The 15,182-nt window shown below is 39.2% G+C and overlaps 1 protein-coding gene across 1 annotated transcript; it reads left to right on the forward strand.

Annotated features, from left to right (window-relative positions):
* Positions 1 to 1,056: 1,056 nt before the first annotated feature.
* On the forward strand, positions 1,057 to 13,695 carry wdr47a (WD repeat domain 47a). Its single transcript, XM_028440849.1, is given in 30 exon segments — positions 1,057 to 1,193; positions 3,834 to 4,003; positions 4,090 to 4,173; positions 4,240 to 4,324; positions 4,905 to 4,909; positions 5,557 to 5,609; positions 5,612 to 5,683; positions 5,788 to 5,873; positions 5,875 to 5,904; positions 5,906 to 5,968; positions 6,318 to 6,504; positions 6,507 to 6,566; positions 6,569 to 6,612; positions 6,614 to 6,778; positions 6,781 to 6,863; positions 7,155 to 7,272; positions 7,360 to 7,389; positions 7,391 to 7,548; positions 8,227 to 8,433; positions 8,534 to 8,594; positions 9,386 to 9,543; positions 9,575 to 9,577; positions 9,639 to 9,666; positions 9,668 to 9,806; positions 10,508 to 10,678; positions 12,749 to 12,831; positions 12,833 to 12,881; positions 12,966 to 13,065; positions 13,067 to 13,182; positions 13,433 to 13,695. Coding segments are annotated over 29 exon segments (2,739 nt in total). The 5' UTR covers positions 1,057 to 1,193; positions 3,834 to 3,845; the 3' UTR covers positions 13,576 to 13,695.
* The last annotated feature ends 1,487 nt before the right edge of the window (positions 13,696 to 15,182 follow it).

Below are 15,182 nucleotides of genomic sequence, written 5' to 3' on the forward strand. Positions count from 1 at the left end.
ATACACAAAACATAAAAAAATATGTCCAAAATTACCCATGACACACAAAACAAGAACAACATACAAAACACAACAAAAACACACAAAATGACTCATGACGGACAACAACAAAAAAATGCACAGATGACAGAAATATACAAAATGACAAAAGTACAAAAAATGACAAAAACAGATGAAATGAGAAAAACAATAATAATTAAAAGACTACAAAAAGACAACAAAACTGAAATTTTGTGAAAAATATACAAATATTACAGAAAACTATACAAAATGCCAACAAAAATACAAGAACTCACTCCAAATACACAAAAAGATGTAAAAAATAAATAAATAAAAAATACTCATGAGTCATTTCACACAAAAGAGCAACAAAAATACCCAGAATGACAGAGAAATATACAAAAATAACAGAAGTACAAAAAAACCCCACAAAAATGACAAAAATATGTAAAATCACAAAAATAGTAATTGAATGACAACAATAATATACAAAGACAAGAAGAAAAAAACACAAAACAATGACAAAAACAGACAAAATGAGAAAAAATAAATAATTGAATGACTAGAATACACAAAAAGACAAGAAAACACACAAAATTACAGAAAAATACAAGAACTTTCTCCAAAAACACAATAATGACAACGGTTGAAAGAAAGACATACAAAATACACAAAAACAAAAAATCACGAAAAACCAAACAAACAAACAAAAAACATAAAATAACAGAGAGAGAAAATAAAATGTGATGACAAAGCACAAAAGATAACAAACACACAAAACAACCCTAAAAATACACAAAGATGTCAGAAAATTGTACAAAAAGCTCTTTTGTTGTATCGTGTGTTAATGTTCAGTTAATTATTATTTTAATGCTGACATTAGTGATCATAATGATCACATATAACAACAGTTGTGTGTCTTTTTCACTGTAATAATAATAATAACAGTAGTTCATCTGTTTCCATGGAGCTCGTGCCTACAGGAAGCAGTAACGGGGCGGGTTGGGCGGGGCTAGGAGCCGGTGAGGAGGGGAGGGGCGAAGCTTGGAGGGCATATTCATAGACGAACCGGGTCACAGACGGAGCACCAACACCAGCTGACCGTGGTCTGTCACTGCCGCACCGACACCGTCCGTGGATTGTGGACCGTGGACCAGTGGACCGTGGACCCCCACCACCGTGTGGACAGACCGGTGAGTGTGACCACACCCTCCCTCCGTCTGTAGGATAATAAACTGACACATAGCGGATGATGATGCTCTCCTCACTCGGCCTGGCTAATTCTCTGCTGTGTCACGGTTCTACTAGTGTCTGTGTCACCTGGTGACATGTTAGCGGCTGTCGTTGTGTTTTATTTACTACATATTTTCATAAAACGGTTAATAAACATGTTTGTTTACCATCAATGAACCGTGTGTTCGTTCACTGTTCTTAAAACATGTTAATCACAGATAAATTAAGTATCAGTCACTACTCAGCAAGGGAACGAACAGAACCGCGACAGCAGTGAAATTAGCGATCTTTACATAAGCTTTTATCAGGCAGTGGCTAATTTGGAGATTTGCTTGTAATCCTCTGGTCACATTCACTCTGTTTATAAAGCCATTAAAGCGGCTAAGCCTCTTAAAGTGTTCCACTGTAGCAGCTAATGTTAGCTTAGCTAATAGCATGTTGCTGTCACTGACTGATGCTAAACTTTTATTTATGTATTACACATACACAGCACTGTGTTATTATGTGTCCATCACAATGTCCATTAATCTATTGAGTAATTAAATTATTAGATGTAATATACTTTTGCTTGATTTTAGATACCCAACAAAATATAAGACTGATTCATTTGTTTACTTTTCAAGAAAAACAACATTAATTTATTATATACACATTATGTATGAAGGTAGATTTGTGTCTTTATTATTCAATCATAAAGAAAAAACAATTTTCAATCCAAAAAAACTTTTTAATAAAAAATTCACGTCAACAAAAAACGTTTTAATAAATAAAAAAAATCACTATCAATAAGAAAAAATCACTTTAATCAAAAAACACCAATAAAAATATTCATTTTAGTAGAAAAAAATATTTTCAATCAATAAAGACACTTTTAATAAAAAATTACCTTCAGTCAAAAAACATTTTCAATCAATAAAAAACTTTTTAATAAAAAAAAATTCACTTAAATCAAAAAAAAGATTTTCAGTCAAACAAAAAGTATTGAAAAGTAATAATCTAAATGGTTTTGATTGAAAAGTTGTTGTTTTTTATTTATTTATTTAAGTGTTGTTGTGGGTTTTTTTGGGATGAATAATAAATACACAAATCTACCTCCATGATTATGCAAAGTTAAAAAAAAAACTTAAAATGAAAATGGGATTAATCTGTCTATAAAAGTGTGTGTGTTCCTCAAATATCTCTGTGAATCAGGCTCAGATTGACCTGAGACTTTCAACATGGCTGCTGCTTGGTTCAAGGGTGTGCAACGTTGGATTTGTTTGGACTGCAATAATACCGTTCATTAATTATTTCATACAGTTATTCTTAAATGCAGCTTTTCAGAACAGCTCAATGTTGACAGGTAGTCATGGTAAACCTATCACTTTTCAATAGCAATGCATACTTCCTTTGGACACTGCACTAGTTTGAGAAATAAAAGTAGTTTCGAGGCAGATCAAATAAATGATTTGTTTAGGTAAAGGAGACGTTTGAGGATGTGGATGAATAGCTAATGTTTACATGTGTCACATGTTGTTATCAATGATGATTAAAGTCATGAAGGAGGACAGTGGTTCTAAACCCTGATGGAAGTTTTTAACCCTGCGTTTACCCAAGCCTTCCTAATGAATAAAATATGATTTAATCCAGACATTTGTATATATTTAATTAGGACACATGGGACAATTTTTATTTATTTTTTGCTTTGATCAAAATGCTTTGAATTTACATTTTGCAAGCTAAAATATTTAAAAATGAAATGTAACATTGTTATCGTGGTTTGTTATGGTTATTGTTGTCATTTTATGTATTTATTCTGTGAATTTTTGCAGTTTTTGTGTGTGTTTTATGACTCATTTTGTGTTTTTTTGCTATGTTTTTCATCTTGTGTGTTTTTGGTTTAATTTTGTGTGTTTTTGAAATTTTTCTGTTCATTTTTGCTGTTTTTGTGTGTGTTATGAGTCATTTTGCACATTTCTCTTGTTATATTGTGTATATATGTTTTGTGTTTTTTTGTGGTCATTTTGTTTATTTCTTGTGATTTTCAATATTTTCTTGTTTTTTCTTATTATTTCATGGTGTGCGCACACCATGAGTGTTTGTGTGTGTGTGCGCAGACTGTTTGTATGTGTGCACGCACCACGAGTGTTTGTGCGTGAGAGACACTTTTTTATTTCAGTTTAATCAGATTAAGCAGATTTTAAATGTGCTTTATAGATAAACAGTTTTTAAAAAAAAAAAAATCTGATTCATTGATTAATTTATTGAGTGATTAGTAATTGTTTAGTTTGCAGCTCTAGTGTATTATGAATCATTTTGTGTATTTATGTACAGTATATATGTATCTATTCTGTGTATATATACCAGTGTGTGTATATATATAATGTGTATATTTTATTTAATTTTTTCTAGAATTATGTGTATGTGTTTTTTTAGTGATCTTATGTGTTTTTGGATACATTTTGTGTATTTTCTTAGAGTTATTTTGTTAATTCTTTCTGTTTTTGTGTGTATTATGAGTCATTTTGTGTATTTTAGTTGTGATTTTCTATGTTTCTTTGTTGATTTTGTGTATTTATTTATGTCCTTTTTTTTACCCATTCTGACCTCTTTGTTGTTAGACAACTGTTACCATGACGGCGGAGGAGACGATCAATGTGAAGGAGGTGGAGATCATTAAGGTGGTGCTGGACTTCCTCCACTCCAGGAAGCTGCACATCAGCATGCTGGCTCTGGAGAAGGAGAGCGGCGTCATCAACGGCCTCTACTCTGACGACATGCTCTTCCTCAGGTGAGTGAGTTGCTCAGCGGCGCTCAGCGAGAGTTGCAGGTTCTCTTCCTCCTTCTCCTCACACGTGCTGTTGGTTGTGATCACAGGCAGCTGATTCTGGACGGGCAGTGGGACGAGGTCCTACAGTTCATTCAGCCTCTGGAGTGCATGGAAAAGTTTGACAGGAAGAGGTGACACACACTGTCACACTGTTGGTGTTTTATGTGAAGAAACCATGACTCAGCGTTTATCCTCAGGTTTCGTTACATCGTCCTCAAGCAGAAGTTTCTGGAAGCTCTGTGTGTGAACAACGCCATGTCTGCAGAAGATGAGCCGCAGCACGTCAGTCACTACCGCTCATTATGATCACTTCAGTGTGTGTGTGTGTCCGTTTATTTTTTCATAGTTCACCCATTCATTGTGTTTATTTTTATTGTCCTTTTTATTTATTTGCTGTAAATTGTTATATCTTTCTCTTGTCCATTTAGTATATTTATGTCATAATTCTGTGTGTTTTGAGTAATTTCAAGTATATTATTCTTAATTTTGTGTATTTATCTTGCAATTTTGTGTTTTTTGTTGTATGTATTTTGCATATTTGTTTTGATTTTATATAGATTTTTAGTTTTTTTCTGTTTTCTGTTTATATCATGTAAGTTATGTCATTTTGAGTTCTTCTTTTTTTTTCGCTATTTTTTGTTATTAGTCATTTTGTGTATTTGTATTTAGATTTTCTATATTTTTCTAATAATTCCTAAGTATTATAAAAATATAAAAAATGACAGCAAAAAAAATAAAAATAACAATAAAAATAAACACAATGAAACCAAAAACACATAAGATGACTATCTTGTGTGCATTATGTGTAATTTTGTATATTTTGTTTAAACTTTGTGTAATTTATGTTGTGCATTTAGTGCAGTTGTTGTGCGTTTCTATATTTTCTTTTTTTCCTGTTTATTTTTGTTGTCATTGTGTATCTTAGAGTTATTCTGTTCATACTTACTATTATGTCATTTCATATATTTTTTTAGTCCATTTTGCATATTTTGTTGTAATTTTCTATATATTTTTTGTTTTTTTTTCTATATATTTTTTGTTTTTTTTCTATTATTTTCATTGTTATTTTGTGTATTTTTAGAGTTATTCTGTCATTTTGGCAGTTCTTGTGTGTTACAAGTCATTTTGTGTATTTTAGTTGTGATTTTATAAATTTTTGTATTTTTCTTTTAAGTCATCTGTGTGTTTTTTGGATTCACTTAGGTTTATTTTTGCTGTTTTTCTGTGTGTTATATGAGTCATTTCATCTATTTTTGTAGTCATTTTGCATATTTGTTGTAATTTTTTATATATTTTTTGTTTTTTTCTTGTTCTCGTTGTCAATTTGTGTATTTTTAGAGTTACTCTGTTTATTTATTTTGTGTATTTTAGTTGTGATTTTCTACATTTTTCTGTAATTTTTGTGTATTTCTTTATAGTCATGTTGTGTATTTTGGTTGTATGCAGAGATAGTAGCACAGTGTTTTTTATGTATTGTGTGTGTTGTGTGTGTGTGGTGTGTGTTTCAGCTGGAGTTTCACCATGCAGGAGGCGGTGAAGTGTCTCCATGCCCTGGAGGAGTTTTTGTGCGTCTAAAGAGGAACTACAGTAAACTGTGTCTGCTGCTGACGCTGCCTCGCCTCACTAACCACGCTGAGTTTAGGCACGCCCCCCCCCCCCCCCCCCCCCCCCCCCCCCAATCACTGCTCCTCTGTGTGTGTGGAAACATCTGGAAACATCTTCTTTCTCTACGCCAACATCTTCACAGGACTGGAACCCCAGCACGGCGCGTGTGCAGTGCTTTGAGGAGGCGTGTGTGATGGTGGCTGAGTTCATCCCTGCAGACAGGAAGCCTGAGTGAGGCGGGTTTTAAGGCCAGTGGAGGACCGACTGTTCCAGCTGCTGCTCAAAGGAGTTCTGTATGAGTGCTGTGTAGAGTTCTGTCAGGTGAGTCACACACACACACACATTCACAGATATTTTTCAGATTTTCACGTTTTTCAGAGTTTTACATGTATTTTTTACATTTCACGTATTTTTCTGATTTTTCACATGTTTTTAGATCCACAAATATCACATATACGTGTTTTATAATGTGTGTGTGTATTTATCATGAATTATCATGTGTAAATCTTCAATTGTACTTGTGAATGTGTGTAACGTGTGTTTGTGACTCGAATACCAGTGACGTTATTAGATATAAATCTGAAAAAACATGTGAAAATTGTGGATGTATTTGAATATTATTAAGACAAATCTCTCCCCCCTTATGTTCTGTTCTGACGTTGTGCTGCAGAGCAAGGCGACGGGGGAGGAGATCACAGAGGGTGAGGTGCTGCTATGGGGGTAGACCCTGCTGTGTGGGAACGGCTGTGACGACCTGGACCTGTCGCTGCTGTCGTGGATGCAGAACCTGGCCCACAGCGTGTTCTCCTGCGCCTTCGAGCAGAAGCAGCTCAACATCCACGTGGATCACCTGGTGAAGCGGTGAAAACGGGCTACAGTGACCTGCTCACGCCTCTCATCAGCAAACTGTCACCGTACCCCTCTCCCCGCTACGTAGACCCCAGTCTGCTGACACATACATGTCCCCGCTCCCTCAACCCAGCACTGGACGGCCTGTCCCACGGCCTGTCCACCCAGGAGAAGAAGAGCGGGTGGCGCCGGGGCACAGCGGCGCCGGGGAAGGGCGTGTCCCCCATGTCACACTCGTTTTGCTAATTTTCACTACCACCCGGAGCAGGAGGAGCCATTCTGAACAAGAAGCCTGAACAAGAGCCTCCTGACTGGACAGCACTGACTGTCACAGCGTCTTTGAGGAGTCCCCCGGAAACGTAAGTGGGTTGGGGGTTGGAATCCGTGTATCATTTGTTCATTCGTTTTTTATTATGTATCAAAAACATGAAAAAATGAAAAAAAAAAAAACATTATTTGACATTTAAAGAACTTGAATTTAAAAAACAAGGCGTTTTCCATTTTTTCATTTTGGTTTTGGAAACAAATTTTTTTTTGTTTTTCATGTTTTTGTTACATAATGAAAAACGTATGAACGAATGATACACGGATTGGGTGGGCAGGTCGCTGTGGTCCTTACAACCCTTTGTTTATTTGTTTGTTTGTTTGTTTGATGAAGGTCAAGGACGGACACTCCTGTGGATCAGATGCTGAGCTCAGCTGGAGCTCAGAGTCCACGTCCCGCCTCCGCCCCAGGACAGGACGCTCCGTCAGAGGCGTCTAGTGACAGGAACGAGGTAAACAACAACAACAACAACGTAACCACAGCACAGAAAGGGGCGGAGCTATGAGGTCAGGTGTCTGTCTCGTGTCTCCACCTACAGCTCCGTGACTCCACAGAGAAATACGAGGAGTTTTTACCGCCAACGTTTGCGCGTGCAGCAGCACCTGGAGCAGAAGCAGCAGCAAAGACACATGTACCAACAGATGCTGCTGGAGGGCGGAGTCTCACAGCAGCAGCCGCCGCCAACCGACGCCATGACGCACAGCCTCACCGAGAAGTTCCTCAACAGGTCAGACTTTCACTGAAGATGTGTATAGACTTATAGCTCCGCCCCCTGTGGTGTTTTGAGCTTTATAAAAAGATGTATATAGACTTGTAGCCCCGCCCCCTGTGGCTTGGTGAGCTTTATAATGAAATGTATATAGACTTATAGCTCCGCCCCCTGTGGGGTGGTGATGTTTCCAAAGAGATAAAAACACACTCAGGCCTTGTCAGTAATGAATGTTTGTGTTGTCTTCTCTGAATGTGAATCCCAAACAAAAGAGGAACAGCTGCTCCACCCACAGTCACCATCTGACACGCCCACTCATTTATTCAGGGACCAATCACAGCAGCAGTGCATGCTGGGTGATTTTATATTAAAAAAACACTTTTAAATTAAACATTTATTATGTTTTCCCTTGTCTAACTGTGTGTGTGTGTGTGTGTGTGTGTGTGTGTGTGTGTGTGTGTGTGTGTGTGTGGTGTGTGTGTGTGTGGTGTGTGTGTGTGTGTGTGTGTGTGTGGTGTGTGTGTGTGTGTGTGTGTGTGTGTGTGTGTGTGGTGTGTGTGTGTGTGGTGTGTGTGTGTGTGTGTGTGTGTGGTGTGTGTGTGTGTGTGTGTGTGTGTGTGTGTGTGTGTGTGTATAAAAACTGTATGTGTGTGTATATATATTAAACTGTGTGTATGTGTGTGTGTGTGTGTGTAGGTCGATCCAGAAGCTGGAGGAGTTGAACGTGGGGATGGAGAACCTGGGGGAGGAGGTGAAGTCTTTGTCCCAGCAGTGTAACGGGGGGACCATGCCCTCCCCCTCTGAGGTCAACAACAACCCTGAGCTCACCAGCACCCCTCAGCACTCTATGGCTGAGGGGCGTGTGCCCCCGCCCCTCAGCCTATCCCCTGTGCTCTCTCAGAGGTACACACTGAACAGGAGTGTGTGTATGTTTAGTGTGTTGTCACTAATCATTCACTCTGTGTGTGTGCGTGTGCGTGTGCGCGTGCGCGTGTGTCCACAGTGTACACAAAGATAAAGGTGGTCAGGATGAGCCCCCAGGATCCCTGTCCAGGAACAAAGAGGTGGGGGGCCGCCTTTAATCTGTTCAAATCTGTTTAATCTGAAAACAACATGGATAAATTTCATTTGACTGAAGATAAATCACACACACACACGCACACATACACACACACACAAATAACAACAAAAACACAAGAATTGCCAATGAAAAGACACAAAATTATCCCCAAAACACATAGAATTACAGAAAAATGACTCCAAATAAATCACAAAACATATAATATACAATATATGCAAATTACTTCAGAAATTAACAAAATGACAGAAAAATGCACAAAATGTCAAGGAAAAAACATGAAATAAATAAAAGGACTTTAAAAACGTAAAATGCAATGAATGACATATATGAAAAATACACAAAATGTCAACAAAAACACGCAAAATTTACCCTCAAAAGACAGAACAATACAAAAATACACAAAATGGCCAGGCATCAAAAGAATTTTAAAGTCTCATGAAACATGAAGGAAAATACACAAAATAACTCTGAAAACACACTGAACAATACAAAAATACACAAAATGACACAAAATGCACTGAGTGACAGAAAAATATACAAATTGACAACAAAAACAAACAAAATGTCAAGGAAAATACATTAAAAAACCATGAAAACATAGAATAACAGAAATACACAAGATGACAACATAAGGACTTTAGAAACACAGGATACGTAAAGCAAAATACATAAAATAACCCTGAAAACACAGATTGACAGAAAATTACACAAAATGTGAACACATGAATGTCGTCAATGGACAGACAGGAGCTCATTGTGTGTGTGCTTGTGTAGGGTGATAAATCCAGCGGTCTGTTTGTAGCGGTGCAGACGTTGGAGGACACCCAGGCGGTGCGTGCCGTGGCGTTCCACCCGTCTGGTTCTCTCTACGCCGTGGGATCAAACTCTAAAACTCTGCGTGTGTGCGCCTATCCCGACACGCTGGACCCCAGGTACCCCCCCAGGCTTTTATGTGAAAAGCAGCGTGTGGAGGAGAATTGTGAGTAAGGTGTGTGTGTGTATGCGTGCATGTGGTGTGTGTAGTGAGGGGCGTTCCAGTGAAGGTTCCACTGGTTTCGTTTCAAGAGGAACAAACATCATAAAGGTTCTATCTACTGCGCTGCCTGGAGTCATTGTGGAACGCTGTTAGCTACAGGATCCAACGACAAGTACGTCAAAGTACTGCCTTTCAGCGCCGACACCTGCAACGCAACGGGTTAGTAAGACACGCCCACACCACGACATCACCACGCCTCTGACCACACGTTTACTTAGTTTCTGTTTGGTTTGTTTTTGGACCTCATTTTAAAATTTGTGTTGTCATTTTTGTGTGTTTTTGTTGTTTTTTTTTTTAGAACCTCATTTTAAGTGTTTGATGTCATTTTGGTGGTTTTGTTGTTATTTTTGTGTGTTATTGTTGTTTTGTTGTTTTATTGTGTGCTTTTGTTGGTTTTTGGACTTAATTTAGAATTTTCTGTCATTTTGTTGGTTTTCTGGTCAATTTTGTGTTTTTGTTTGTTTTGCTTGTTTCTGTCATTTCGTTTGTTTTTGTTGTTTTCTGTAGTTTTTTGTCTTTACTTCTTTAAGTTTTTGTTGTTTTATTTTGTTTTTTGGACCTTGTTTTTAAGTTGTTGTTGTTTTCTTGCATGTTTTTGTACTTCATTTAAAAAAATTTGTGGACATTTATTGTTTTTTGAGATCATTTGTGTGTTTTGTAGTCATTTTGTTGGTTGTTGTCATTTTGTGTGTGTGTGTTTTTTTTTTTTTTCTTTAGTTTTTTTTTTTGTATATTTTATGGTTGTTCTGTGTGTTTTTTGTTGTTGTTTTGTTTACATTGTATTCATTCTGGTCTGAATTACTCCTTGTGTTGTGTTTTCTTCCTCTTTGTGTAACCGTGTATGTGTGTGCGTGTGTCAGGTCCTGACCTGGAGTTCTCTATGCATGACGGTACCATCAGAGACCTGGCGTTCCTGGAGGGTCCAGAGAGCGGTGGAGCCATCCTGGTCAGCGCTGGAGCTGGAGACTGTAACATCTACACCACAGACTGTCAGAGAGGGCAGGGTCTGCACGCGCTCAGTGGACACACAGGTAATAGACCAATCAGCTGTGATCAGACGGGTAGACACACGCAGACACCAGGACGGGTTTATACTCCCGTCTGGACTTGGCGCTTTTTTGCGCACCTGTAGTTCCGCACCTCTCTCCTGCGTGTATTCTGCCGTCCAGGTTCATGACACGCCCACTGTGCGTAAATAGACCAAAAGCTTGTTGTTTGTGAATGAAGGCGGTCTGAAGAAAAGGAGTCGTACTGGGCCATGATGTCGTCATCGTCATCATCATCATCACGGTAGCTGTCGCTCTAAAGCGTGACCATACAGTATGTGATACGCTGGAGATATGAGGAAATAACGCGGCTGCAGAGCGTCCTGCTTCAATACAGAGGGATGTTTGCAGTGAAACAGAACTATTGGCTTCTTTAATACGCAGTTTTAAATATAAGTAGTTTAAAAACGACCTGAGCTGAGCCTCATTAAATTATGTGACGCGCATTTTACCAACCTCTGCATATGACAGCTTGTTTCACGTATTATTTACTCAGTAGTGGATCAAACTGTGGCTTCACGTTGGACACAGTATGAAAATAGTTGGACATCACTGTGACCAACGTGGACAGAAGTCTGACGTTTCATTTATCGAGCAGCAGCTCCACGTCGCACAACCTACCTCTGCAGAAAAAAGAGTGGACGGCACTGATAAATTTAATTAAATATAAAACAATTTTGTCTTGTCTAGAACTGTTAAATGTCAACATATTGAACTCTGTGACAACGTGACAGTATCAGTTTGGATAAATTCTTTTTGGGAGTCTCTTCTGCAATATTATGAGTCCGTGTGGCTTCAAATGTCCATATTTCTAGTGCAAAATAATGTTTCACCTTATGGGGGCGCTGCACTTATTCCAGGTTCAGAAGCGTGTAAGAGGAAAAAAAAGTTAAGCAGACTGGAGAATATGCACAAGGCCAGATTTGAATGGGAACGCCCACATTTCAGGGCTGCTCCACCCACAGTGCGTAAGTAGGGTGGAGGCGTACAGTGACTGACATAAGTGCAGGGGGAGAATTGAGTGGAGCCAAAAACAGCTTTTTGGACTCACGCACATGGGAAAAGATCCCTCAATGAGCCCGTGTCTGTCCATGAAGCCATTACCGTGCATTGTTTCCACCACTGATGATGTGGATCATTTGTGTTCATTGACACCTTGTTTATTCTTCTGTCATACAGTGTATCTTCAGGGTTGTTTTACATATTTCCTTCATGTTTGATTTCGTTTCCTCATTTTTAATGTTCTTTTGTCGTTATTTTTTGTATTTTCCTTGATATTTTGTGTATGTTTCTGTCATTTTGTGCATTTCTGGTGGTCATTTGTGTGTATTCGGTGCAATTAAATGTGTATTTATGTTGCCATCTTGTCTTTTCTTTATTGTATGTGCTTTGGGTTTATTTTATAAATTTATCTTAATGTTTTGTGATTTATTTGAAGTCATTTTGTTTTTTTCTAGAGTCATTTTGTGTATTTTTTTCATCTTGTGTATTTTCCTGTTATTTTGTGTGTTTCCACAGTGATTTTTTTTAGCCAAAAACCGACAGAAAAAGTGCTAAAAAGGATTCAAAAGTGTCAATATTGGAACAATTAGTTTAAATTTACAATAATAATAATGGGCATGACAAATGGTGAATGTGGTTAAATCAGCAAAAATAAGCATAAAATATGGTTAAAAGTGACAATAATGGGTCAACATACTGTATGTGGTGGAAAGGATTGTGGTGAATATGTCTTTAAAAGTGGAAAAAAATAGTTGAAAAGGAACTGAAATTTGATGGATAAGTGTCAGAAAAGGGAATAATGTAGCAAAAAAAGGAGCAAAAATATGGCAAGAAAAAGTGATGAAAATAGGTTTAGTTGCAGAAAAATGGTAAAAATAAGCAAAATGGGCTCAAATTGTTCAAAAAATATTCCTAATGTCTGAAAAGGCATTTGGCGACCCTCCTTTTTACATTTGGTATTTAATAAGTGCTTTTCTCACTGGTAGCTCTATTCAGTTCCACAACTCACAGTTACACAATGGTTGAGGACCATGTGCTCCGCCCTCTCCGTAGGTCACATCCTGTCTCTGTACACGTGGGGAGGCTGGATGATCGCCTCTGGTTCTCAGGATAAGATGGTTCGGTTCTGGGACCTTCCGTGTGCCCAGCTGTGTGAGGGTGGTGGGGACGGCATTCCACGGCTCAGGTAAGGCTCCGTCCCCTCCTCTCCTGGCTCCGCCCCCCCTCCTCCTTTATAAATGTATTGTGTGTCCTTCTTCTTCCTCACCAGGCAGCCCCGTGGCGTCGGTGGCGGTAGACCCTAGCGGCCGTCTCCTAGCAACGGGCCAGGAGGACGGGGCGTGCATGCTGTATGACATCAAAGGGGGGCGTCGTTCAGATGTACCGACCTCACGCTAGCGACGTGCGCTCTGTCAGGTTCTCACCTGGAGCTCATTACCTGCTCACTGGGTCCTACGACCACAAGGTCATGGTCACCAACCTGCAGGGTTCGTATTTGTTACACAACAGTGTTTTTTTTTTTTTTTTTTTTCAAAATCACAGAAAAACACAAAATTCCTAAAAACTTACAAAACCACACACACACACACACAAACTCTCTGATTGGTCGATACTTTATTGCTGACATGAATGTTGATCATGTGACTTTCACATCAGACACAGTCATGTTTGTGGCTCCTGCTGTGAGGTGCGAGATGTGTGTGTTGATTTGTTGTTGTGTGTGTGTATATATTCCAGGTGACCTGACTAAGCCCCTCCCCCAGACCGTGGTTGGTGAACATGGAGACAAAGTGATCCAGTGTAGATGGCACACACACCACCTCTCCTTCCTCTCCTCATCAGCTGACCGTACAGTTACACTATGGACACATAATCCCTAATAGACAACACACACACACACACGCACCCCTAATACACACACACACACGCAACCCCTAATACACACACACACACACACACACACACACACACACACAACGCCTAATACACACACACACAACCCCTAATACACAAACACACGCACACGCCTAACACACAAACACACGCACAACCCCTAATACACACACACACACACACACACACAATGCCTAACACACAAACACACGCACAACCCCTAATACACACACACAAACACACGCACAACCCCTAATACACACACACGCACAACCCCTAATACACATACACACACGACCCTTAATACACACATACACAACCCCTAACACACACACACACACACCACCTCTCCTTCCTCTCCTCATCAGCTGATTGTACAGTTACACTATGGACACACACACACACACTGTGACTCTCCCAAAGCACACGTTGCATGTTAACACACACACACACACACAGAGGGCGGTGGGTGGAGACTTTGCATGTTCTCTCTCGCTGAGGTCGTGCCTTTCATCTTTAATGGTTTGTTTGTGCAGTGATTCAAACATGTTTCGTATCATTCCTTAAGCTAATGTTTTTCCTGCTGCTAACGTGTGTGTGTGTGTGTGTGGTGTGTGTGTGTGTGGTGTGTGTGAAAGCTTTTAAAGGGAAAAGCATTAGAGTTGGGTTTCTAATGTGACACCACTAGGGGCAGCGTTGATGGCCTTTAAACACACTGGAAACGTTCAAATTGATCCTCCTGTTTTTACAAATATGTCCTAATTATTTGTAGATGTATGTTTATAAACACATTATTATACACCATATTCATTTAGTCTCATTTTTAAAAGTTCATTAAATGTATGTTTTATTAGATACTAGTGCAGCGCCCAAAGGAAGTTTGTATTGAGCCTTGACTGGAGTGCAGCGTCGCTGGCCCGGCGGGCGCTTCAGCTGACTCAGCATCACATGCAAGGCGTATTTCCTGACGTTTTGTTCTCTCTTTGTAAGATTGGCTTTCAGCATGTTACTACAGGATTCAGTTTTAATATTGGAAATGAAAATCGTGTTTTGTTGAGAGTTGATCTGTCGTTGATATCTAACTTCACCACTATCACCAGTAACGATCTAAACTGGTAATTATCGAAGTTGATACACAGTCTTTTTATTCTGCTTGTAGGACTGTTGACATGATTATTAGAACATTAGAAGAGTGGAACCATAGGGATGACATCATCAATGTGGAGGTCTAGAGGTAGGACCAATGTTCTAATGTTTTATAACTGATGACATCATCACTGTTGAGATAGAGCTAGGACTGATGACATCATCCACTGATTCCGTTGACTCAGGAGGTGGGGGTGGGGCGGTCCAAACAAATCCGGCGCTGCACACCCTTAAACCAAGCAGCAGCCATGTTGAAAGTCTCAGCTCTGTCTGTCCCTCAACCACAGAGATATTTGAGCCCCAGACAGAGATTCCATTTATAGATAGATACTAGTGCAGTGCTGTAGGAAATATGTGTTGCTATAGAAACATTGGTCCTACCTCTACAGTGATGTCATCCAGTCCTACCTCTGCAGTGATTATCATCCCCATGTTCCTATGTTCTAAT

This window comes from Gouania willdenowi, unplaced genomic scaffold (genome assembly GCF_900634775.1).
Source record: "Gouania willdenowi unplaced genomic scaffold, fGouWil2.1 scaffold_119_arrow_ctg1, whole genome shotgun sequence".
Classification (NCBI taxonomy): Eukaryota; Metazoa; Chordata; class Actinopteri; order Blenniiformes; family Gobiesocidae; genus Gouania; species Gouania willdenowi.